This window comes from Mustela erminea, chromosome 6, assembly GCF_009829155.1.
Source record: "Mustela erminea isolate mMusErm1 chromosome 6, mMusErm1.Pri, whole genome shotgun sequence".
Classification (NCBI taxonomy): Eukaryota; Metazoa; Chordata; class Mammalia; order Carnivora; family Mustelidae; genus Mustela; species Mustela erminea.
In genome coordinates, this window is record NC_045619.1 from 60,964,999 (window position 1) to 60,991,629 (window position 26,631).

The 26,631-nt window shown below is 35.6% G+C and overlaps 1 protein-coding gene across 3 annotated transcripts in view; it reads left to right on the plus strand.

Moving 5' to 3' along the window:
- The window catches only part of PIK3C2G (phosphatidylinositol-4-phosphate 3-kinase catalytic subunit type 2 gamma), a 359,509-nt gene that overhangs the window by 324,404 nt on the left and 8,474 nt on the right, over positions 1 to 26,631 (plus strand). For 2 of the 3 annotated variants that reach the window (XM_032347455.1, XM_032347456.1), the window contains exons 31-32: positions 5,444 to 5,538; positions 25,267 to 25,392. In XM_032347455.1, coding sequence (XP_032203346.1) covers positions 5,444 to 5,538; positions 25,267 to 25,392 — 221 coding nt within the window. Of the gene's footprint in view, positions 1 to 5,443; positions 5,539 to 25,266; positions 25,393 to 26,631 lie in introns of those variants that run through there. The other variant, XR_004286866.1, reaches the window with a different exon arrangement.

Consider the following 26,631-nt stretch of genomic DNA (forward strand, 5'->3'; position numbering starts at 1 on the left):
AAATAAATTTCAAAGATTTACAGAGAAAATCATGTGGTTGTCTCTCTAGATCCTGAAAAGGAACTTGATAAATTTCAATAAATTTTCTTGGTGAAGTATTCAAATAAAAACAAATGGTTAATGTTTTAACATGAGAAAGTGTATCTATCTTGGCTCTCCAAAGCCCACATCAGGCATGACAGGGAAACAGTAGAAAAGCGTTTCCATTGAAATATAATATAAAATAAGACACTATGCCCGTGATCATCACAATAACCAACAGGTGGCTCACTCTTTCACCTCTTTCATGTTTTTGCTCAAAATTTACTTTCGTAATGAGAAGTACCGTGATTATCCCATCTACATTTGCAAACTGACCCTTATTCTGCTAGTTCCCAGCGCCTTCATCATGTTCTGGGTTTTTTTCCTTATCATTTATTATATTCATCTTATCATAAATTTCACTTATTTATTGTGTGTTTTGCTTTTTTAAATCTCCCTCACCACTATAGAAGTACAAAGAGAAGAATTTTGTCTAATGTGTTCCAAGGGCCTAGAGCAGTGCCTTGTCCATAAAATGTCAATAAAAATTTGTGAAATGAGTGTATGAAATTTAAAAAAATTTAAAAACAAATTTTGGCAAAAAGAAGACAAAACAAACAATGTCTACCAGTAATATGATCCTATACCTAGAAAAAAAAAGAATCAACTAAGAATCTATCACAAATGGGACGCCTGGGTGGCTCAGTTGGTTAAGCGGCTGCCTTCGGCTCAGGTCATGATCCCAGCGTCCTGGGATCGAGTCCCACATCGGGCTCCTTGCTCGGCAGGGAGCCTGCTTCTCCCTCTGCCTCTGCCTGCCATTCTGTCTGCCTGTGCTCGCTCGCTCTCCCTCTCTCTCTCTCTGATAAATAAATAAAATCTTTAAAAAAAAAAAAAGAATCTATCACAAATGATGAAGACTCATTAAAGTTGTCAGGGACCAAATATAGATTTATAGCTATCTATCGCATTTAAGAATATGCAATAGAATATAGATAAAAGCATAAAGATAGAAGAAAAATAGAAGAAAGATCCCATTTGCAGTAACAGTGGGGAAAATGTCTAGGAATAAATTGAACAGGAAGTGTGCAAGGTCAAATGAAGAAAACATTTAATATTACTTGGGAATTTCAAAAATGCCTTGAACAAATCAAAAGACATAGCATGTTCTTATACAGGAAGATTCTACATCATAAAGATGTCAGATATTTCTGATTTAATTTTGAATATATTTTTTAAAATATTAATGGATTTATTTTTAAGTAGATAAGTTAATTCTTCAGTTGATAAACAAAAATAACAAATAAAGGCCAAGAAAATGTAACAAAAACATAGAGGTAAGACTAGCCCTACCATATCTAACACTCGTTACAAAGCTTCAATAATTGAAACAGTGTAGTGTTGGCCCAAAAAGGATGAATAAGTAGAACATTATAGAATGTCCATAAATAGAGTCAAATACATTCAGGGATTTAATATGTGGTCAGACCACTATGGGAAAATTCAGTAGTGTTGAGATAGCATATTTCACACCGTGTGCTAGGACAAATACCAAATGGGTGAAAGACTATGTAAATAACAAAGCCACATATATGACAAAGAAAACAGAAAAAAATCCTTTATAATCTGAGGATGACCTAGTATAGTCATGACTACAAATCCAGAAGCCATGATAATTTTGCAGGATATAAGAAACTATAGCAAAGTTTTTAAAAATTCAAAGATAAATGATAAAATGGGTGAAATATTTGCAATTTATTACAAACAGTTGGTTATCTAATAATAACCATCTCCTAGAAATTGGTAAGAAAAGGGCCAACAACAGACTAATGTGTAAAGAATTTGAAAAGAAAATATGGACAAAAAATACAGCGGCTCATAAACAAAAGAAAGGATCCTCAAATTCACTCATAAAAATGCAAATTAAAATTACACTGATACCATTTTTAACTCATCAGACTGGCAAAAATCCAAAAATTTAATTAATAAGCTTGGTTACAAATCAGCAGGCACTCATACCCTGCTGGTGGTAATGCAAATTGGTACAACCTCCATGGAAAGTGATTTGGCAGCATTTATCAAAATTACAAATGCTAATGTTCTTCGACCACCAATTCTGCTTTAGAAATTTATCATATAATATTTGTGCACAGGTATAGAAAATGCCATGCGTACAAAGATGTTTTTGCAGCATGGTTTGTAACAGCTGGAAAACATTGGAGACAACCCACATGACCATCAGTGGGGAACCGGTTAAATGAATTATGGCATTTCACATAATGGAATAATATGCAGCTATACTTAAAAAAACAAAGAAACTTTGATTGAATATAAAAATTTCTCCAAGATCTTTGTGCAGAATAATAAATGTGCTATTCCATTTGTGGAAAAGCGGGAGGCAGGCAATAAAAGTACTTATTCATTTTTGCTTATATGGAGAAACTGTGGAAGGATGTGTGTCCCTCTGGAGGGATATATGGGAAGCTAATGAAATAATGCTGGGGGGAATTGGGTGGATAGGTGTTAGGAATGGGAGGAAGATGTTTTATTGTATACTTTTAAATTCTTATCTTTTTAGTTATATGAATGTATTATCATCTGAAAGAAGATTTTGAAATGCTGCTTTTTTAACATTAATGGACACTTTGTGCATAATAAGGGCTGTATTTGCTCCTAAAGTGTCAGGCGTTCAAACATTTCAACATAATCATCTGAGGATCGATAATCTTTTAACAGCTCTTAAGATTATTATAAATGGTTGGATTAAGCATAACAGATTCTCCAGACTAATTTGAAGCAGAAAATCAAAATATTGCAGCCTCTTTTTTTCATATGAAACTATTCTCAAAATTCTCCCTCTCTTTCCCTTAGATTATTGCCCCTTCTTTGCCCTTTCACAGCAAGTTGTTTTAGAACATAGACTTTAGAGATCATTTAACCCTGCATGGTTTATTGTCTGCATGATCTTTGACCAAATGCCTTTGTTTCCTCATGTGTAAAACAGAAGTAACACAAACTTTATGGATTTGCTATGAGGATTGAGTTAGTTCATATACATAAAGTTCTTAGCCCAATGTCTGGCATACAGTAAGAGTTCTAGAAATATTAAGTACCTCTACTATTACTATATGGAATACTAAAACTTCCTGGTGGCCTGAATTTTCACTGAATTCTGAACTCTGCCGGGTATTGATGGATACTGGCTACTATTCTTACACTGGAGTTTCAGAGTGGAGTATCACTTCAGTCAGTTCAAGTAACAGTTCTATGGTTACTATTTAGATACTCAATCATAAATTTAGTACTAGTTTCTTACCTTCAAATTAAAACTCCTCTGATGGGGTGCCTGGGTGGTTCAGGGGGTTAAAGCCTCTGCCTTCAGCTCAGGTCATGGTCCCAGGGTCCTGGGATCGAGCCCTGCATTGGGCTCTCTGCTCAGCAGGGAGCCTGCTTCCCTTCCTCTCTCTCTGCTTGCCTCTGTGCCTACTTGTGATCTCTGTCAAATAAATAAATAAATAATCTTAAAAAAAACAAACAAACCTTAAAAAAAAACTCTGATTAAACACATTGAGTTTCTATGTAGTAATCTTTTCACTTTATTCAAAAATAATGTTCGTTGTGCATCAAAAAGTCATCACCATTTTTAACATCCTCACTCCAAAAATCCAATTACATTTTTTTACTATGAAAGCAATTCACCTCAGTACCATACTCAGAATTATCTCATATCTCTAACTCACACTGTCTCAAATAAAAATATTATCAAATAAAAATATTTAAAGGAAGAATATTTTCATTATTTTTACGTGATTACCATTTCAATTGTAAGAAACAATGCCAATTTTAATTATTTCAATGTCAATAATCCACGTGAACAATAACATTAATTAATATTACCCATGTACAATGTGTAAACTACTTTTACAAACATGTAAAAATCTTTGGAAAAGGAAACATACTAGTCAGGTTTAATTATCAAAGATTAAAGAGTTTTAGAGAGCTGAGGCTGACTCTTAGAAAACAATGTTGACCGCAATGAGCCCACAGTAGAACATTGCCAAATTTCTTGTTATTAATAACTTCTAACTTCCCTCAGAAAATATACAACCAGAATAACCAATAGAAATACCAGAGAAACTATAAATTATGCTTAATTTTTGGGCTGTAAGCCAGAAATTTTTAATTAAAAAACCAAAGCCTTTGTTTTAAAGCTGGAATGATACAATTTGAAAAACATAAGACTACTTTTGTTATTAAATAAATGTTTAGTGTGACATTATGGAGCAGGCACTGATTTATATACCCTTTGGAATATAGGAAAAGAGTACGCCTGGAGGGAGATTATAATCCACTAAGCAACCTGAGGCATGTAAGATAATAATTATGATACAAATATTAAGTGATAAGGTCTGTGCTAGGGGAGTTCAAAGGGAGGTAACCGCAGAAGCTATTTTGCATTTTAATTAGGCCTTTTAGAGAGATGAAAGTTCAATAGCCAAAAATGGTGGAAGAGGTCATTTCAAATACAGAGAATAATATGAGCAATGCCTGGAAGGAAATAGCAAGAGCATGTTTGCAGAACTGAACGTACAGACTACAGCATGGAATAGTAATATAAGCCTGAGAAATTCAGGGTTTTTTTCATAAGCACTGGAAAGCTATGAACTGTACTTTGGTCAAAAGAGTAATTTTAGGAAGTTGCTGTGGGAAGAATATACCAGTAATTGTGTACAAATAGATTTGGGTTTTAGGAGAGGAGAAGAGAATGTTCTAGTAATTTAGACATGAGATTCTTATGCTTCTGAACAAGGAGCTATGGAAACACACAGGATAAAATGAATGCAAATATATGGATAAGACTATTACTAATTGCAAACATTTATGGAGAGATTACATTGTGAAAACTTTTGAATTTCTCAGTTGATCATCTAAACTATCCTAAAGTAGGTAACTATTATCTCCGTTTCAGGGAAGTCAATTAACTTAGTCATAAGTTAATTATACACACAGAACACAGTCTTAAGTATAGTTCTGGGACCTGAACCCCAGGCTCACTGACTTTTAAAGCCAACACTTATGCTCTCTAATACTTAAACTTATTGTAGTAAATGTTGAGAAAACGGGAGCCAAAAATGGCACTGGGTTTTCAATCTTAAATAATTGGGAAAAATTATCAATCAAAACAAACACAAAATCAATCAAAAACACAAAATACGAGGAGAAAGGGTTCGTTTGGGATGATTAGACACAAATCCAATCTTTAACCAACTCAGTTTCTTAAAGAGTATTGTGTTTTTTGCATGATCAGAAGAATGTTGCTTTTGCAGATTATTCACTGGTTCCATTTTAGTTTTTAATGTTTAATTTATCCTGAGATGAACCATTTCCAGTTTAACCCACCAAAATTCTATTGCTTTATCAGGTGAGAAGTTTCCTGACAAGACGCCTAAGGTGCAGTTAGTGATATCACATGAGGATACGAAGCTGACCATCCTAGTGAAACACATGAAGAACATTGTAAGTTTATTATTTCTAATATGAAACATGCAAACCTACATTTAGAAATCACTTTCCTCCTTCCGGCAATTAATGTCAACATTAGTAAGAGGAATGGGGCCAGCCACCAAGTTTAAGTGAGGAACAGTGGGCCAATTACAACGTTCTGCCTCAGTATGATGGCAATCTCTGGGGTAAAGACTATAAAATATTTTACAGGCAAAGTCCTAGGATGAAAATTAGACTTTACTCACAATGAAGTGTCAGGCCAAATCTAGTGAAAAAGATTTGAAAGTGCGGGAATAGCTAGAGTATTAAGCTCCAAAGGGAAAAAGCTAGGTCCCAAGAATTTTCATCTATCTCATCCTGCTGAGCTTAGTGGAAGTAATATCTCTTTGAGTAATGCCGGCACTTCCTCTATAAAGCCAGTAACCACTAGGCTTTCCCCCCAAATGCCCACTAAGTGCATTGAGTTTATACCACCAGAACAGCTATCGTGTTCTGATGTAATTACTCAAAGATATATCTTTCCCCTCAAAAAATAATAATGGTTTTGAAGACAAGACCCCATCTTTGTGTCCCAGAACCTAGAACAACAATGGTAGTTAGCTTCTAAAGAAAACTAAAAGCTGTTCCATGATACCCCACTCCTCTCCGAAGATGGGTCAAGTCAGAGGCATGGAGAGCAGTTGGAGCATTGTCATTGAGAGAGGGAGCTTTCTGAGTCACGGTGTAATTGATTAATGGTCCCGTTTGTGTGCAGTATACAGAAAGGGCTAACTCTATGCTCTACTTCTTTAGTCTTTCTTTAATCTACTCAGACAGGTACTCCATACGGTAAAACTCTCTGGGGGCACTGATCGTTACAGAGAAAATCAGCACTATTTTGGCTCCCTCCCTTGTGCATATAAGTCTCTTATGATGTGCTTGGAAAAACTTAAAAGACTAAACCCTTTTCATTGTGATGTGCATCGGAACGTACTAGAATTTAATAAATATCTGTTCAGTGAACAAATAGTTGGCATAACTTGCTGGCGATATATCCCTTACAAACAGTAGTAGCTGGATATCCAAGGGTGCTTGTTTGTAACTCTGTGGTGTTCATAATCTGCAGTTTTTGTAATAGCTGGGAAAATATTATTAGATATGTTTTTGTAGACGTTTTACTCATTAAAAAGTTATTTTCAATTGCTTTTGGTAAGATAATCATCTTAAATGAGAATAGGAGTTGTTTAAGAAATTCTTAGTCTGGAAAATGATTCAATTAGATATTATTTATAGCTATCTGCGTGTTCATAGACTTTAAGCATCTGTATAAATATATATGATAAAGTAATAGAATGTTAAGAAATAGTGTTAATCAAGTTAACAGAACTTATATTTGTATATGATAGATAATTATTAATTGAAAAGGGTGCTTGGGTGGCTCAATGGGTTAAAGCCGCTGCCTTCAGCTCAGGTCATGATCCCAGCATCCTGGGATTGAGCCCCACATCAGTCTCTCTGCTCAGCGGGGAGCCTGCTTCCCCCTCTCTCTCTGCCTGCCTCTCTGCCTACTTGTGATCTCCGTCTGTCAAATAAATAAATAAAATCTTTGAAAAAAAAATCTTAAAAAAAATTATCAATTGAAAAAATTCCTCTTGGAAATTACATATTTATTCAGTAATGTCATTGCTCAAAACCGTTTTAGAACATGCCTGTTGATGTTGCTTTTAGATCTGGCACATAAACCACACAGTAAACTTGGTGATATTACTCAACAGTCATACCTAATAGTTGATCAAAAGGGGTATTAACAAATTTGGTCACCCATTTTATTCACCAGATAAAAATCCCCAAATTACTTTTGACGGTTTTTAAAAAATGCATTTTGTAGCGAGGTGAAGTGGCACTAACAGTAAGAATATTCAAAACAAATGTGATGCAGGCATGAAGTGGGGGGAGGGGGTGAGAAAGAGCAGAAATGTAAGATGTAGATCAAGTGATGGGTAAGTGGCAAATGACAAGGTGAATCCTACCAAAAGTAAAAAAAAAAAAAAAAATGTAGGTCCCCTAGAGCCCCTCCATTGCCAATGTCCTCTGAAAGAAAGTTCCCAATAATGAAGTGGTTCTGCTTGCAGTCTGCTTTCTCAGTCGAAAGGCAGTTCCTCTGTTCTCCCCCGAATCTTAGCATTGCCCTGGAATTCATTGCTACACTTCTTCTCTTTTCTATTTCTAGCCCTGTGGCTTTAAATAGCACTTACATGTCTTTCTCTTCCATATTTATAACACCAGCTTGGAATTCTCCCTAAAATCCAGAGGCGTATGTATAACTGATTACTCAACAACTCTAGTAGACATTGAATAGGCATCACAAATTTAAGATACACCAAATCAAACGTCTGGTTATTGCCCCCTACACCTGCTTCTTTTGCAATCTTTCTCATGTCAGGAAATAACACCTTCATCCTACTATTTGCTCAAGTTAAAGTCCTTAGAGTCGTTTTGACATCTCTCACAAACTACAACCAATTTATCAGCAGTCCTGCCAGCTCTGCCTTCACAATAAATCCAACATGCCGCCACTTTGCCCCCTCATTGCTGCCACAACTACCATAACTGGTTTGAGCCACCATCATCCCCTACCAGAATCGGTGCTGTAATCCTTTAACGGGTCTCCCTGCTTTTGCCTGTATTTCTTTCGACTCTCTTCCTAACCTATGACCAGAAGATTCCTTTGAGAATAAGTCAGATCTTGCTGTTCTTTTCTCATATCCTTCTGAGGATCACTTCAAGCAAAAACCATAGTACTTATTAATGATCGAGGAGCCCTACCAGTATGGCCTCTGTGACCTCTCCGACTTCATCTCCACAGACTCCCTCAATCACTCCATTCTAGCCTGAGTGATTTCCTTCCTGCTTCCTAAATATGACAGGCATGTTTCTGCCCCAGGACACTGGTACCTGTTATTCATTTTATCTGGAATGTTCTTCCTCAGGTTTATGGCTCCATCTCACATGTCCTGATCTGTCCGACTGCCACCTTTTCAGTGAGGCCTTTTCTGACTCTTACCTGTAAAACTGCAAAACCACACTTGCTGCCACTTCCAAACTTCTTTTCCTTCTTTACTTTCTCCACTTCCCTTATCACTGCTATAACCCAAGGAGCGAAAACAGTGTCAAGTACATAGTAGGTACTCAAAAAATTCCTCAAAAAATTAAAACTAGAAATGCCATATGATCTAGTAATTTCACTACTGAGTATTTACCCAAGAAGATGAAAACACTTTATTGAATAAAAGAATGTCAAATTATTTCTGATGTGAACAACTAAGAATTAGGAGCTTGTTCACCTTGCAAAAATCACCACAACAAAGTTCTCATACCTTGCTTTTTTTCACAGCTTCTTTTAGATGACTATTTTATTTCTTCTGCTTAACCTAAGACAGAGACAACATAATATAAATGACAGAAAATTTTATCTATAAATTTTCCACATACTGTCTTTGCTCATTTCAAGTTTTAATTGTTATTTATTTTTTGAGCCTTTAGGATTTTCATATGCCTAAGTAATCAGACTAAAGAAGTTGTTCTTAATTTTATTTTAATGTTAAAATGAATTATTCCACCTTCAATTCTGTTCTATTTAATATTAAGTGTGATGAAGAGAATTGTTTATCTTATATTGAATCTTTGAAGCTTTTCTCTAAGAACTACTTCCCTCCTGTGAATTCACAAGCTAAAACAAAATTGCTAAAATTTTCCCCTTTTAAAGCCTAAAATGATTTATTCTAGTGAACAGAGACTGACAAAGTAATGCAGTTATTTAGAAGCTTGACCAAAATCTTATAAAATAATATTTCAGTTTATATAACAAGGAAACATAAAAATCATTTAGATTGGAAAAAAATTTTTAAATCTTTCTAGTATTTTCCCATGTAGTCCACTATAAAATGCCTCTTCCTCTGACATCTGCATGTCTCTCTATGCAGCACAGCATCTACGATGTCTCTCCTGGTCTCGTGGATTCCCCTCATCTATATCACTTTCACACTGTTTTCTTTTACCTGCCCCAGAATATGTGCATTCTCGAAGGCTCTAAAAGTAGTCAGAAAGGATTCCAGACTCTTTCTGATATTGAATATGCTCACACTGTCAGAGATTTACACTGTAACAAAATAATATGACTTCAAGTGAGGAACAAGGGAAACAGCACACACCTCAAATGCAGCGCTGTTTAATCCATTCGTAAGACACAAAACAGAAAAGAATAGTTGCTATATGAAAATTAACAGAAGAGAAGAGAAGAAAATAATAAGTGTTGATGAGAATGTGGAGAAAAGGGAACCCTTGTGCACATTCCCACAACAATGTAATGTAAATTGGTGGGAATGTAAATTGGTGCAAGTATTGGAAAACAGTGTGAAAGTTCCTCAAAAAATTAAAACTAGAAATGCCATATGATCTAGTAATTTCACTACTGAGTATTTACCCAAGAAGATGAAAACACTAATTTGAAAGAATATATGTACTCCTATATTTATGGAAACATTTTTAACAATAGCCTAGATACGGAAGCAACTCATGTGTCCATTGACTAATGGATGGATAAGGAAGATGTGATATGTGTGTGTAGATATATACATATATATATATACATTTACACATAATGTACACACAATAGAATATTACTCAGCCATTAGAAAGAATGATATCTTGCCAGTTGTGACAACATGGATGGACTAAGAGGGTATAATGCTAAGTGATATAAGTCAGATAGAGAAAGAGAAATACCATATGATTTTACTTATATGTAGAATCTAAAAAACAAAAAAAATGAATAAACAAACAAAAGCACAAATAGATCTATAAATATAGAGAACAAAAATGGCATTGTTGCCGGGTCGGGGTGGGGGAGTTACAGGAATGGGCAAATGGATGAAGGGAAGTAGGAGAGGCAAGATTCCAATTATGGACTGAGTAATTCATGGAGATAAAAGGTATAGCATAGGGAATATAGCCAATGGTAATGTAATAGCATTGTATGGTGACAGATGGTAGTTATACTTGTGGTAATCTTAGTATAACATATAGACTTGTTGAATCACTATGTTGTACAATGTTACTAATTTAACATTCCAAGCCATCTATACTTCAGTTAAAAAAGGACTTATGTAACCTTATTACCCAATAAGCCACTTGTATAGTAATTAATTAAAAGGTCTATTTCATTTTGCTATGAATATTCATGGTATTATATCTTCCAGCTATAGACTCAGAAGGGATGAAGCAGCAGAAATTATGGGGCTTGTTTCATTCTGTGAGAAGACAAATGTATCTAGAGACAATACTGCGGCAAAAACTTGATGTCATTATTTATGGTCTAAACTTGTCTTCTGACCCCATCAAGTTCTCCAGCAGTAAAAGAACTGGCTTCAAAAGCAAAAAGGATAAAACTTAGTTCTTATTTATTTTCTCCCTCCTCTCTTCACTTTCTCCCTCTATTTTCTTTTCCTTTATTTTTCTTTCACTTTTCTTTTTAACTATCATTAGCCCAAATTTAGCTATAGGACAGAATATAAAAACACAAAAATACAAAAGATTTAAATATGTCCCTTTTATGGTTGGATTTGCTTAAACATTTGGGGTGATAGACATTGGGTACTCGATTTTAAAACACATACACTTGGACTTTAATGCACTGAATTTTTTTTTTTTTTTAAGAAAATTAATAGGAGAGAAAGAAGTAGACTCAAACAGATCAGTAAGAACCCCAGGCTAAACACACACACACACACACACACACATTTCCTTACATTTTAGTTTCTACTTAAGAATTTTCTTACAATTTTAATGTGTCTGTGTAGCTTGGAGGTTCCTACTTTTAAAATATACATTCTGTGGGGTGCCTGGGTGTCTCAGTCATTATGCATCTGCCTTTGGCTCAGGTCATGATCCCAGGGTGCTGGTGTAGAGCCATGCATCCGGCTCCCTGCTTGGCAGGAAGCCTGCTTCTCCCTCTTCCACTCCCCCTGCTTGTGTTCCGTCTCTCACTGTCAAATAAATAAATAAAATCTTTAAACAGATTTAATAAAAAGATTTAATAAAACCTTTAAAAAAGATTTTAAAGATAAAATTTAAAGATTTTAAAGATAAAAAATCTTTAAAAGAAATATATATGTATATATGCATGTGTGTGTGTGTGTGTGTGTGTGTGTGTGTATAGTGATTTTGATTCTGTAACTATGTTTTTTTTTGTTCTTGGTTTTTTTTGTTTGTTTGTTTTTTGTTTTTTTTAAAGAGAGAAAGCATGTACATGAGCCAGTGTTGTGGTGGGGAGGGCAGAGGGACAGGAAGAGAGAGAATCCCAAGCAGGCTCCATGCCCAGCATGGAGCCCAATGTGGGACTCCATCCCATGACCTAGAGATCATGCCTGGACCAAAATCTGGACACTTAACCAACTGAGCCATCCGGGTGCCTGTAGGTTGGTGTTTCTACATCTGTGTTTTACAGGATCTCTTGTTCTCATAGATCCCTCTATTCTTCCACATCTAAACTTGTTTTCTTCTCTCATGCTCCCAAATATGAGCATTCCAGAAGGCTCTTTGACACAAGGGGTACATGCACCACACTTTGAGAAACATTTCTCAAGTGGTTAATTACCCTACACACAACACTCTACATACAATATGATGTGAGTTCTGTACATGGCACTAAGCACATTACGGTGCCTGTTGGAGAGGACACTTGGATTTAGTAAAGTTAACAAAAGAGTGTTGGGATGGGCACCTGTGTAGCTCAGTTGGTTAAGTGGTTAACTCTGGATTTTGGCTCAGATCATGATCTTATGGTCATGAAATCAAGCTCCTTGTGGGGCTCCACACTCAGCACAGAGTCTGCTTGAGATTCTCTCTCCCTCTACCTCCCACCCCCCACCGCGCTGCTCACATGCAAGCTCTCTCTGTCTCTCTCTTAAAAAAAAAAAAAAAAAAAAGTGGGAGGGGGTGCCCGGGTGGCCCAGTCGATGGAGCAGCTAACTCGGTCTTAGCTCAGGTCCTGATCTCAGGGTCGTGAGATGGAGCCCTCCATCGGGCTCTCTGCTCAGCATGGAATCTGCTCATTTCTTTCTCCCTCTCCTTCTGCCCCTCACACCCAAGCTCACTCTCCCTCTAAAATAAAATAAATACATCTTTTAAAGAAAGGGGGGGGGAGGGTTGTGAAAATAAAGTAGAGATGATGGCAATGCTCAACATGTAAAAATAGCAATGTTCTGTGTATACTTTAAAAAGTAACTTGGCTAAGTCCTCTATCCCAATTATTCAATTCTTTAAATTTAGATTTTTAAAAGAAATTTGTCATTGTTCCATCCTAGATGCACTTCTATCTAAATAAACACCAACTTCTTGATAAAAGGCAATTTTCTAATAATAATTATTCCATCAATTGTATTTGGCTTATATTTCATTAATAAAAAATTATTCTTCTAGAGTCAGCCCATTATGATATTGATCTCCCATTTCAAAGAATATGCTGCAGAGCAGTGGACAGTGAAGAGTAACCAGACCAGATATAAATATTTCATTGTTTCATGATTTTTTTTTTTACCAAGGAAAACCCTCAAAACCAATTATTTCTTAATTAAACAAACCATAAATTGTTCTTAAACCTTGACAAATCATATGCTAATGATAAATGATCTCTTTCCAATATCACCGTCTTACCTAGTCTTTCCTTTGTGAACTTTACTATTCTCAGGACAGCACTCTTTCTGAGGCTTCCTTAGCGCTCATAAATTTAAACTAGTTAATGTACATAGTGGCTTAATGATGCTAACTTCACCTTTTGCCCTTAAATGTGAAGATTTTTCCTGTAGTCAGGGCTTTAACTCTTCCACTGATTTCCTAAAAAAATTCCATTCAGTTTTATGACTTCAAAGATTATGTGAATTACTCCTAAATTTATATCTCTACTTTAAATATTTCTCTGAACTCAATTTACATATGTTCAACTGGCTGATGGGCATGTACATTCTGATATCTTGCCATTTCTTTAAACTCAATAGTTCTAAATTATAGTTCTTTACTTTTCTAAAATCAACTCTCATTCTTGACTATTTATTTCAAAAAATTGTTGCACCGACCTCAAATAACTTCCGATCAAAACTTCTCTATTATTTTCCATATTTTAACTTATTCCAATACTCCTGTGTATAATAATCAGCAAACCCTTTTAGTTTTCTGTTATTTTTATTACTGCCAAAATCCTATTCTATATTCTCTATTAATTTACCTGTGGATTATTTTGATTGATTTTATGATATTCCTGTCATTGTTTTCTACTTTCTTTAATCCATTCTGCTTTAAAACACCTTAAAATTTCATTTTTAACATACCAATAAAAATGCTAGTAGCATCTTTGTAAAACTCAAATTTCTCAGCCTAATATTTAAGGTACTACACAATATAGCCACACCTACCTTTATAATCACCCTCCCCAATACAAAATCTATATTCTAGATGGCTCATTCATTGTTTACCAAACACACTCCACTCCTTCTAGCAAACTGTAGCAAACTTCTACTTAAGTTCTATTTACCCTCTACATCCAATTCAACTTCCAGGCTGAGCTCAAACCTCTCATCCTTTCTGAAGCTCCTGGGTCACTCTTGCTTCTGGTGATCCTTCTCTCCTTTGGCCTCCTATTATACTTACTGTTTACGCATCCATTTGATATTCACTGTCTTATCTCAGCTCTTAAAACTTTTATCATTTTGGTTCATCCTGTACTTTCAGCTGTTTTGAAAATATACTGATTATAAAAATTGTGGGAAATATATTTTGTATACTCTGCATTGCTTAGCTTAATACTATGCCCTTAATACATGTGTGTTAAATAAATGAATATTTATTTAAACGTACATTACTGTGAAAAAATAGCCACAATGCAAAGCAGTTTAATTTGAGCTATGTTTATAAATGAATAGCTTTTCTCTGTGAATTTTACTGTCTATAATACACGATGCTAAACTGAGAATGACAAATATTTGACCTTCACATCTGTCTCACTTGAAAATAAAGTGATTTCCTGCTGAGGATTATTTCTCTAAATATTCAACAACAGACACTACCATATCTCCATCTGACACCATCAATGTACAGGTCACCACATGATGCAAATTTTATCTAATCACTCTCTGTTCTTTACTGACAGGCTTATACCCTAATTGCTATTCTTTATCCATAACTCCCTCAAGTCTACATTTTAGCCCAAACAAACAAACAAGATAAGCATAAGCTAAGGTCCTGACATTGGTTCTCTTAATCCTGTTCCTTCCTGGCTTTTCTGAAATCAACTTGGGAGTCATATTAGCATCATAGTTGCAAAAGACATCCCTCACCCAACAACAACAATTTGGCATCTATTCACAGACAAAAGTATGTTTTTGGAAGCTATGGGATCTAACTCCATATACCAAGGAATCTAGAGGACTCTCACCCACCCATGTACCATATAATAGACACACATATCTCATTCCCAGCTGAGGACCCTAAAGTGACTCATGAACTGGTTCCAGCCCCTCTTAGCCAAGGTCAATGAGTTCCTGGAAAGCACTGTCTTTAACAGTCATCTGCAGATGAAAGAGTCTTTGTGGAAGTTCAGGTTTACAAAGGAGAAGTCTCATCACACTGTTGTAGAAAAAAACATGTTCAAACACGTGAAGTGGACAGTTAGTAAAGACTGGAGGAGGTGGCAACTACTTCAAATTTGAAGACAACAATGTAAAACTTAAAGTAACATGAAAAATCAAGGTAACATGACACCATCAAAGGATCATAACCATCTTTCACTAACCAAATTCAAAGATGTAAGGATATGTGATTTGCTTGATAGAAAGAATTCAAACAGCTTTTCAAAGGAAATTCAATAAGCTACAGAAAGCACAGAAAGACGATTCAACAAAACCAGGAAAGTAATACATGAAAAAAAAAATGAGAAGTTTAACAGAGAGATAGAATTTTTTTTTTCAAAAAAGCAGACAGAAATTTGGGAGTTGATGAATATTATAAATGAAAGAAGAAAATGCAAGAGAGAACAACACCGGCAGAGTGGATCAAGCAGAAGAAGAATCTGTGAGACAGAGGACAGTAACTTTGAAATTATCCAGTAAGTGGAGAACAAAAAGGAAGAAGAAAAATAAAAAAGAAATGAAAAATACTGAAGAAAGCCTATGTGATCTTAAGATACCTTAACAAGAACTCTGAATTATTGAAGTTCCAGAAGAAGAAAGGGAGAAGGGACAGAAAGCACATTTAAAGAAATAATTATTGAGTACTTTCCAAATCTGTGGGAGATTTGAGTATCTAAGTTCATGAAGCACGTGGTTCCCCAAACAAGCTCTCCTTAAAGAGATCCTCTTCAAAATACACTATAATGAAATGGTAAGATATCAAAGACAAAGAGAGAATCTTACAAGCAGTAAGAAGAAAAAACCTTGGCCCCTCCCTTAGGTTATTTCTCAGCAAAAACCTTATAGGTCGGGGGGGAATGGAAGGATATATTCAAGGTACTGAACTAAAATAAATGCCACTCAAGAATACTTTACCTGGCAAAGCTATCCCTCAGAAATGAAGAAGGGATAAAGATTTTTCTAGATAAATAAATGCTAAAGGAGTTCATTACCACTAGACCCACCTTATAAGAAATGCTGAAAGGAATTTTTCAAGCTGAAATGAAAGGATACTGATAGACAACATAAATACATATGAAAATATACAACCCGTGACAAAAATAAGTGTGGAAAGTCAGAGTACTCAAATAGTATAATATGGTTGAGTATTAAACACTCCGCTCTAACATAAAGGTTAAAGGACAAGAGTATTAAAAATAACTATTGTTGCGGGGTGCCTGGGTTGCTCCGTCAGCTAGGTGTCTGGTTTTGGCTCAGGTCATGATTCCAGGGTGCTGGGATGGAGTCCCATGTCAGGCTCCTTGCTCAGCGGGATGTCTGTTTCTCTCTCTCCCTCGCCCCTTTATTTAAATACATTTTATTTATTTACTTGACAGAGAGAGAGACAGAGAGATCACAAGTGGACAGAGCAGCGAGCAGAGGGAGAGGGAGAAGCAGGCACCCCACTGAGCAGAGAGCCCCTTGTGAGGCTCGATCCCAGGACCCTGGGATCATTACCTAAGCTGAAGGCAGATGCTTGACCAGTTGAGCAGCCCAGGCAACCCTAAATAAAAACCTTTAAAAAAATTAAAATAAGTAAATAAATAACTGTAGCTGTAATAATTTGTTATGAATAAACAGTATGAAAAGGAGGTAAATTGTGACTTCAATAAGATGAAGGAATACAGGATAGAGCTTTGTATGTGATTGCAATAAATTTATCAGCATAACTAGATTATATATATATTATATATATATTTTTAAGATTTATTTATTTGAGGCAGGGAGGGGCAGAGAGAGGGAGAGAAAGTCTTAAGCAGAGACCCCCTGAACTGGACACAGGGCTCTGTCCCACCACCCTGAGGTCATAGCCTGAGCTGAAACCAAGAGTCAGACTCCCAGTTGACTGCACCACCCAAGTATCCCTATACCTAAGATGTTTTATGTAAACCCCATGGTAGCCACAAAGCAAAAACCTGCAGTAAATTCACAAAGGATAAAGGGAACTGAAATCAAAATATAGCACTAAAAAAATTATCAAAAAGTTCACAGAACAAGGCAGGAAGAAAGGAAGAAAAGGACAAGGGAACTAAGAAACAGCTAGAAAACAGTAAGATGACATTGGTGAAGTCCTTAGCTATCAATATTTACTCTACATGTAAATGGATTGAATTCTCAATCAAAAGGTATAGAGCGGCTGGATAGATTAAAAAAAAAAAAAGCATGACCCAATTATATGCTGCCTATAAAACATCATTTCACCTCATTTTCTTCTTCTATAGTCTTACTGATTTTCTCTATGCCAGTTCTATGATTTATTAAGACAGGGGTGTTAAAATCTTTAACTATAATTGTGAATTTGTTTTATGTTATATGAACATTTAAGATTATTATGTCCTCTTGATTAATTGACCCCTTTATCATTATAAAATGAACTTCTTTATTCATGGTAGTATTTTTTTGCTGTCAAATATACTTTGTCAGATATTTATATAATTTTTCAGTTTTCGTTTGATTCATGTTAGCATGGTATATCTTTTACATCCTTTTACTTTTAACCTTTCATCTCTTTACATTTAAAGTATATTTGATATAGATAGACAATATACACATAGATGATAGATGATAGATTAGATAGCTAGATAATAGATAGATAGATTGATGATAGACAGTTTACATAGAAAGATAGATAGATGATAGGCAGATGGCCATACTATAGGTTGTACCTAGCAATCTCTTGGTCATGGATATATTGAACCTATAATCACATACAACTTTTTAGAGTTTTCCCAAGTGCTATTCCCAAGCAAAGTATTTCTTATCCTGGATTTGCAGAATGAGTTTTTCAGACCCAAAAGAATTTGACATGAGTCTATTGTATCTAACCTTGTTAGATATGGTTCATTGTTCCAGCCCTTCCCATCTCAGTCCTAATTATATGATCAAGCGTATTGGCCGTAGCACTCAGATTATTGACAGCTATACATTACATATCTGTATCTTTATTTAAATCATGATAAAAATGTTTAGTAGGGAAGAAGGCAAGTATTTGAAGTATATAGGTAGAAAACTCATACTTCACCTCTGAATTACTAGTTTCTGGGTTTTTTTGCAAACAAATCTCTAATACTAACAAGTATAACAACACCATAAATCTAATCTTTCAGTATTTCACTTGTTCTTCACAATTTCTCAATAATCTTTAATAAAATGTAGTATGTCTCTTATTTGTACAGTTTTCTTAGCATTGGGGGATAGAAGATAAGAGAGGATTTGAAATCATTTAGAGTGGTTCAATGCAGTTGCAAAAAAAAGTTTAATTATACTTAACTCATAAACAGTTCTTCAGGTTTTCTATCAAGTAGATTATAAAAAATAAATGAGGTTTAAAACTTTACTTTGTAAATGTTATTAAGATTAAGAAATGGAAAAACTTGTCAAATTTCACAAGACAATTCAGTAGCAAAATCTGGAGCTCTAATTAAAACTCTGGATTTTTAGAAGTAATTCAATTTCTATGTATTGAGTCAGAAAATAAGAATTCAATCTATTAGACTTTGACTTCTATCTAGCTGTTAACTGCATCAAGTTGAGGTTTAAAAATTTTTAATATGTATATAATAAGAAGATCATGCCCATGAGTTTGTTATTTCTTTGAAACAACTCTTGGTTTCAGCAACTCTTTTGTGACCTCTTATGGATCATCCAAAGTGTTGGACACACAGTGGTGTGATTTTTGAATTGATTGTTTTTTTAAAAAAAGTTACTGAGAATCACCTATTAGTGACAAGAATTCAATTAAGGGCTTAATTGGTGTGAAATGAAGCAGAAGACCATCCTAACTTAATTCATGAGGACCTGAAATCATCCCATTCTATATTAACAGACACACACAGAAAGGTTGGAAAGATGATTCCACCATTTCTTTAACTGCAGCACTGAGCAAACTATATATCACAGGCATTTTTCTTGTACTCCTGTACTTTTATTGTACATTTTCATTTTATAAAAAGACCCTCTTCGTGGTAGCTAGCCTGAATTTCAGAACTGGAATTTGGCAGGCACATAGATGAGGAAAACACTTTTTTATTGTTATTTTGTTTCTGACATAGACCTCACGTTTTGATAGCACTATCATATTTTAATCACCGGCTGTTGATTTCTACCAAAGCCTATCTTATCATATGATTGGAAACATTTAAGTTAAAAAAAAAAAATCTTGATGGGGAATTCTCATAAATTATTCATCAAAAAGGTAAGAACCCATTAAATACAATTAAGCTTTGAATTAATCTACAGAAGTTATTTTTAAACCATCTATCTTCATCACATTTCTGATAAAACTTGATCTAGAAATGCTCTTAATTTGAATCTGGTGGTTTCCTTTACAGTCTTTGTAGAGGGTCAATAAAAGGTAGTGGTTAAGAGCACAAGTTGTAATAAAACTTTTTCAATAAAATAAAGGCAGTAATACTGGTTCAAGTGTTATTTTTAGAGAGTGCTTTGAATAGATACTCATTATGTGATAGCTATTATTATTACTACTGTATATGAAAAATTAGTATCTTCTTCATAAACTCATGAAAATACTAAAGGGTTATTGGCCTACCCTGCGATGTGAAATGGTTTTATTTACTTTATAAACAGTTTACATTGTGTTTTGTTTTTATAGCAACATATTACTGCTTACTCTTCTTTTCTTAATTTTGGTAAATTTACCATTTTTTCAATATAGTTTTATTCATTTACCACGAAAATGACAGAAGTGCATTGAAATGCTATGTGCAAAGTGGGGCAAGAAAGGAAGGCAGAAATTAGCATATTTAATTATTTATACACCTAAAACAATACCATTAAGAAGTCAGCATTGTGAATAATGGTTTAGTAGGATACATATATACATTTTAATTTGTATACCCAAAACAATAGCCAAAGTAAGAATCTCCTATATTTCACTCTTAGTTGAAAAAGAAGTGCTTGCATCAGTAATGTTAAGAATATGGTAAGGCCTTCATTTCCAACCCTTTCAGTTGGAGGGACCTCTTTCTAAACTTGAAAAAAATTTTCTAAAAATCTGATAGATTTAAAAAGTAGAAAACAAATTTTAAACTACTATAAATTCAGTTCATGCTTTCTTTTAAAATATTAAAATTGTAGAATAAAAAGCACCTACATATATTTGAAAAAATATAGCACGTATGTATGAGACATATTTATTTCCTCTGTAGGGAATGCTTGGTGCAAACATGGATCCAGCACCTTGCCTCCACCCAAAGGTCACCAGCAGCTCATCTCAAATTGAATGTACCTGTTTCTGTTTCTTTCATGTTCTCCACAAAAGGGGCGCACAGAGGGGGGAAACAGCATAAGGTTGACCGGAGATATGGGAACAACAAAATGACCTTAGTTCACACTCCACCATCTATTAGTCCCCAAGAAATTGTCAGATCATTACTAGCTCCTAGAAGATTTAAATAGCCTGTTATACTTACTGTTAAGGAATTTTTTTTTTTTTGGGGGGGAAGGAATTAAGTGGAGACAATCCAGAGAGTCCACAGAAGACTGGACAAGGTGTCAGGAAAGGAGAACAGCAATCAGAGACCAGGGCTTCAGGGGAACCTGAGGATGGCCCCTAAGGATTCATTCTGAGACTGATTACAAGCAATTATGTTACAAACCCAGCCTAGCTCCAGTTGGGAGCAGAAAGGGCTAAAGAAAGGAAGTAAGCATCTAATTGTTTAGTATCAGAGAGATGAGATAAAATCAAAGTTTTAGAAGTGGACTATTGAGATGTCAGACATAACAAGCCGACCTCAACACAGATACCCATGATCAGCCGTGAAACCCAACGAAGTGCATGTGAAGATCGGTTCTATCCGTGGAGAGATGCCGTCAGACAGCAAGTGCTCAGGGTCAACGCCCAGGGCAGACCGCAGGAACAGACCCCAAGACACATCCACTTTTTAACTTAGGAAGTTAAGAACATTTCTGCTTTTTCTATTGCATTATAAACAATGATTCAGCAAATAACTATGGAGTGCTTTCAAAGAGCTAGATGCTGTAAATATATAGGTCATCCATTCAGTCATTTGGTAACTATTTAGTATTCACTGTATGCCAAGCATTGTGTCAGGAGCAGGATTTCTAGGAAAGAAAGGAATGCTGTGAAAGAAAGGCAGGACTAGGAAAGGAAAGAAAAGAATAAGGTAAAAGGAAGCCCAGTCTCAAGGGAGGATTTTAAATTTTTCCTTGGAGATCCAGAGACTCCCTGAAAGATTAGGATGAAGGAAGTGAAGGTAGGGGTAGGGTAACAGGGCAGTGAGTCACCAGTGGAGCGAAGCCCAAAGGAAATGTGAGGGGAGAGAGGTGGGAAACATCAAGACATGGATTTTCCTTTTAAATTATTTCTAGGCTCATAAGGGAGCTAGCATATGTAAAACTTCTAAAAATATAAAAAATGAGAAATATTTTAACAGAAAATTTAGGATATATAGAATTCAGAGTAAGGATGAGTAACAAAAATGAAGTATGGATGACTTCACATACTCTTCTGAGCACAGTGAAAATGTTAGAATTCTAGAAGAAAGTAGTAGCGCTGCTTGACTGTGAATAAGAAAACCCTCTGGGTAACACAAGGAAACTTCTCATTGTTTAGACTAAGCGGCAGACGAACTCAGTAGCTCCAAGCCGTACTGACTCCGCAGGTCAAAGCGTTAAATCTTTGCGAAGGTCTAAAACGCAACCGAAGTAAAAATCCTAGGTTAAGACATTTAGACAGGTACAGGTTATTTAATCACTTTAAAGTTAAATTTTATTCACATGAACAAAAGGGCAAAGGATGATAGGAGAAGTATTGACAAGAAGACAGTTTTTTATAATAAGCTGTGATCTTTAAGAAACAGGATATGGTAAAAGTAAGGAAGAAAAAACTAACATTGATAAGACAGCTGCTTTGTAAAAAGCAAAACAAAACAAAAAGTGAATCTCTGAAAGACCTGAGAAATCAATGTCTGCGTTGAAAGCTATTAAGGACAGACTAAGCCCACTGCTGCTCAGATCTAATGCACCCCTGATTTTGAATTGAAACCTGGGATGCTCTATTATTCTAAAAACTCCGGGATATTCAAGGACCTTGTCAAGGACATCAACTTGGAAACAGAAACCTAAAACTTTAGTTGCTAAATGCTTGGTGAAGGCTGGTATGCAAAATGTCTTTCTCCCTCTGTGATTGGAAGTTTATTCTTTAGGCAGTGGGGAAAGTGACATGATCAAAGCAGCTTTATAGGAAGATTAAGTACAACAGTGACCTATGGAATGAAGGAAGGAAAGAATTGGGAAGACGAGGGCATACAATATTATTAAAATCCAGTTGCAACAAATTAGGAAAAGAAGATCTGTGGTGGCAGATGAACTGGGGCAAACAGGATTTTAATCTCGGTACACACTTGGATTTGAAAATCAGTGATAAGGGAGACACCACACAAAACGAATAGTATGACTTTAATATAGTTTGAACAGCTTGGAATAATTTGCTTTGGAGTGGTAAGGAAGGCTAGAAGATAGATTTTGGTCATTTTATATAAGGGTGCCAAGAAGATACTCAGGTGGAAATAGTCACAGGTCACTAGGTTGAGATTCAAAGGTTGAACTGGAGATTCTTTATTTGGGAGTCATCTAAATGGTTCTCAGTTGGGATTAATTTTGTCCCCTAAATGACAGTTAGCAATGTATGGAGACACTTTTGGTTGTCACGACTGGGAAGATGTCGCTATTGTAATCTGGTGGGTAGAGAAGCCCATGAAGCTGTTGAAATACTCTCATTGTGTAGAACTGCCCCCTATAGCAAAGGATTCTGTGGCACCAAATGTTGATAGCGCCAAGGTTAAGAGATTTTGCTCATAAATGTCATAGTACCTTAGGGTATCTTGTCCAATTAGTGTATATAGTATATTTATGTTTAACTTTAATTTACAGAAAATAAAAATAGTACCAAACATTTATTAAGCCTAAATCTATTTCACGAGTCATCCTCACATTACATGGTTCATTTAATCTTTTGAATGCAGTGAGGCATATACCCTTTATCCTTCTTTACAGGTGAGGAAACAGATCCACTGCAAAGTTAGGATACCTGCCAAAAGCCACATAGCTGGCAAATTTGGGGGCCCAGATTGCAATCAAAAAGTCCACTTTCAGAACCATGATTCTAACCACTAAGTTGGAGCATATAATGATGATAGGGATGGTATCGTCAATACCATGGCAGACAAGAGAGAATTACACAGAGCAAAACATTACATCCTTCTCTTCAAGCCAAACTAAACCAGATCAAACAAAACAAAAGCACTCTCTCAAATATTAATAGCAATGTCTTTCTTCAACACTGAGATTCCATTAGGCCATCGATACATTTGAGACACTGAGCATTTTGTCCTAGAGGAGAGTTTCAGGTGGGGCAGGAGAACTTGAACTCCATAGCAGCAGTTTTGACAATCTTAGCATTTTGACTTATGATGTGTCCAGATGTACTGTACTTAATTTGTGAGTAATCATCGTATTTTCTTACTTTCCACTGTGCTTTTTTGAGCGCTAAAGAAAGATACAAAATTAAAGCTAGTGACGTTGGGGGTGTCACTGGATGTTCACATGTAAATGTTACTGTGATTCAGAAGACTGAAATGTATTTGTTGAAAATTACCAATTTAATGGTTAGAATATAGTCAACAAAATAAACATTAAATTCCTCAAATTTGACTTTTAAATCCTCCTCTTTAAATATAAATTACACCATCATTTATCTTTTTTTTTTTTAAGGTTTTATTTATTTGACACAGAGATAGAGATCACAAGTAGGCAGAGCAGCAGGCAGAGGGAGAAGTAGAAGCAGGCTCCCTGCTTGGCGGGAGGTCCCGACCCCAGGACCCCAGGACCATGACCCAAGTCGAAGGTAGCCGCCCAATGGACTGAGCCATCCAGGCACCCCATAAACATTTCTCTTTTTATCAAACTAGATATTCAGAGTTTTAATATGATTTGCTCTCTGTTTGGTCAAGATGCCAAGGATGAAACACATTTCTTTGAAGTGCAGGGGCTTTCATATTTTTGAAACAGCGGACTTACTCCTCAAATGAATATTAAGAAATTAAAATATCCAGTGGTGCCTGGGTGGCTCAGTTGGTTAAGCATCTGCCTTTGGCTCAGGTCATGATCCCAGGATCCAGGGATCCAGCTGAGTCAAGCTCTCTGCTCCTTCCGTGCCCACCCCCAGCTTGTGCTCTCTCTCTCTCTCTGTGTCAAATAAATAAATAAAATCATGAAAGAAAGAAAGAAATCGATAATAAGGAAAGGTGGAAAAGAAAGTGAGAAGTTCTGAAGCCAGAATGGAGAAGCTGGAATGGGAGATAGTTTGGGGGCCAGTTAGGAGAAGCTGGGGAGAGGGGCTCCAAAGATCTAGCCATTTGACATCTACCGATGCATCAGGCAGCATTTTAGGCAACTTTGGAAGCTCCATAGAACATAGTTTGAGAAGGATTATCCAATATATTTTAGGGTAATTTAGATAGTGAAATGATCATAACTACCTTAAAATCTTATATTAAAGTTGCAAGTCTCTTCATCTGCTATTCTAATTAAATTTTGCCTTAAATGTGATATTATCTAATATACATATACTTATCATTAAATGCTACATTTTATTTTATGTGTTAAACTTGTATCTTTTTATTTATAAGTGGTGGACAGTATCCTGAGGCGTTTAATTCCTGCTTCTGCCTGTGGCTTATATTCATCTTTTGACCATTTCTGTCAAAAATGCAAATGTACTTTTTACTGTAAAAAACTAAAGTAAATTATATTTAATAGGCTTTTAAATATAGTTCTCTGACACAACACTTAATTTAACATGGACAATTTTGCTCTTTTACACTGTGCTTTGGGAATATTTTTGAGGGATGATGTATTTCTTTTGATTGTTCTCTTATTTTGTGATAAACAGTACTGTAATAAATTTTGATCCTGCCTTTGGTCTCGATATTTAGTAGCTATGTATTTGTTTTCTTTGATAGCAACATGCATTAATATTTATAACCATTTTCCTTTGCAGCATCTCCCAGATGGCTCTGCGCCCAGTGCACATGTTGAATTTTATCTTTTACCATATCCCAGTGAAGTTCGTAGGAGGAAAACAAAATCTGTTCCAAAATGTACCGACCCCACTTATAATGAAATTGTGAGTATGATTCATCTCTTGTCCAGTCGCTTTGTATTTTTCTTACATTTTTTAGTTTAACAACCAAATATGGAAAATTTGCAGTAATTGGCAGCATTATTCCATGAAGGGAAGACAGTTCGCAAAATAGCCACTATGTGCTGATCACTGTTCTACAAGCTATGGGAACTGGAAAATCCAGATCCTGTTTTCAAAGCACTTATGAACCAATTTTCAAATTGTGGCGTGCCTCCAGCAAGAGCCCCAAATGGCTTTTTTTTTTCTCCCTAACATTATCCCTGACTTCATCTTATTTTCTCTAACCTTATTTTCTTTTACCTGGTCTTCCTTACTGAATAATTTTATCATAGTCTATCCTGTGTATAACAATAAACTTCATAAACTCTCCTTTGAAAAACAAAAGAAAATAAACAAGTACAAAGCACAAATTAACTTATATATAGCTCTCTAATTCATTTGTATTTCACAATTTAAATATCCAATCCCATACTCCTTTCTGAGACAAACCCTATATTTATCCTCTTGAATCCATTCCTTCCCATTTCTTCTTTACCTTGCTCGGATGATTATTTGTTTGCCGTTCTTAAGGCTGTTTCATCCACTGGATCCTCAGGTCAGAAATCATAAAAAAAGAAAAAAAAAAAAAAAACTCCTCAACTCAGCCTTTCTAAAGCATCTGTATTTTCTTTCCTTTCCTATCACACCCAAACTTTTGCAAAACTTGGGATGCCAAAGTGGTCCAGTTGGTTAAACTCTGTTCTCCTGGGATGGAGCCTGGCATCAGGCTCTCTCTGCTCAGTGGGGAGCCTGCTTCTCCTTCTCCTCCCTGCTTGCTCTTGATCTCTGTCACTACCCCTGTCTCTGTCTCAAATCAACAAATAAAAAATCTTAAAAAAAAAAAAAACTTGCAAAAGTGACTCACATTTCCTGCTCTCACTTCATTGCTTCCTTTTCATCTTTCAATCCTTTGCAGTGTGGATTCTGAACCTCATTGATGCCGCTTTCTTAGAATGACACCCGTGACTCCTAATGGCTTCATCTAATGAGCCCTCCACTCTCCTGAACAGTTACACAGCTGCATTGCTGGGTGCCCCCTCTTTCTGACACCTCCTTTTTACTCAAGTCTTACCTTCTCTTAAAGCTCCCTTCCATCTTCTCTGACTGCTCACTCAATTGCCTTCACTGCCATTCTTCTTCCGAAAAATAGTGTTGTTGGCTAGAGTTCCACAATCTATCCTT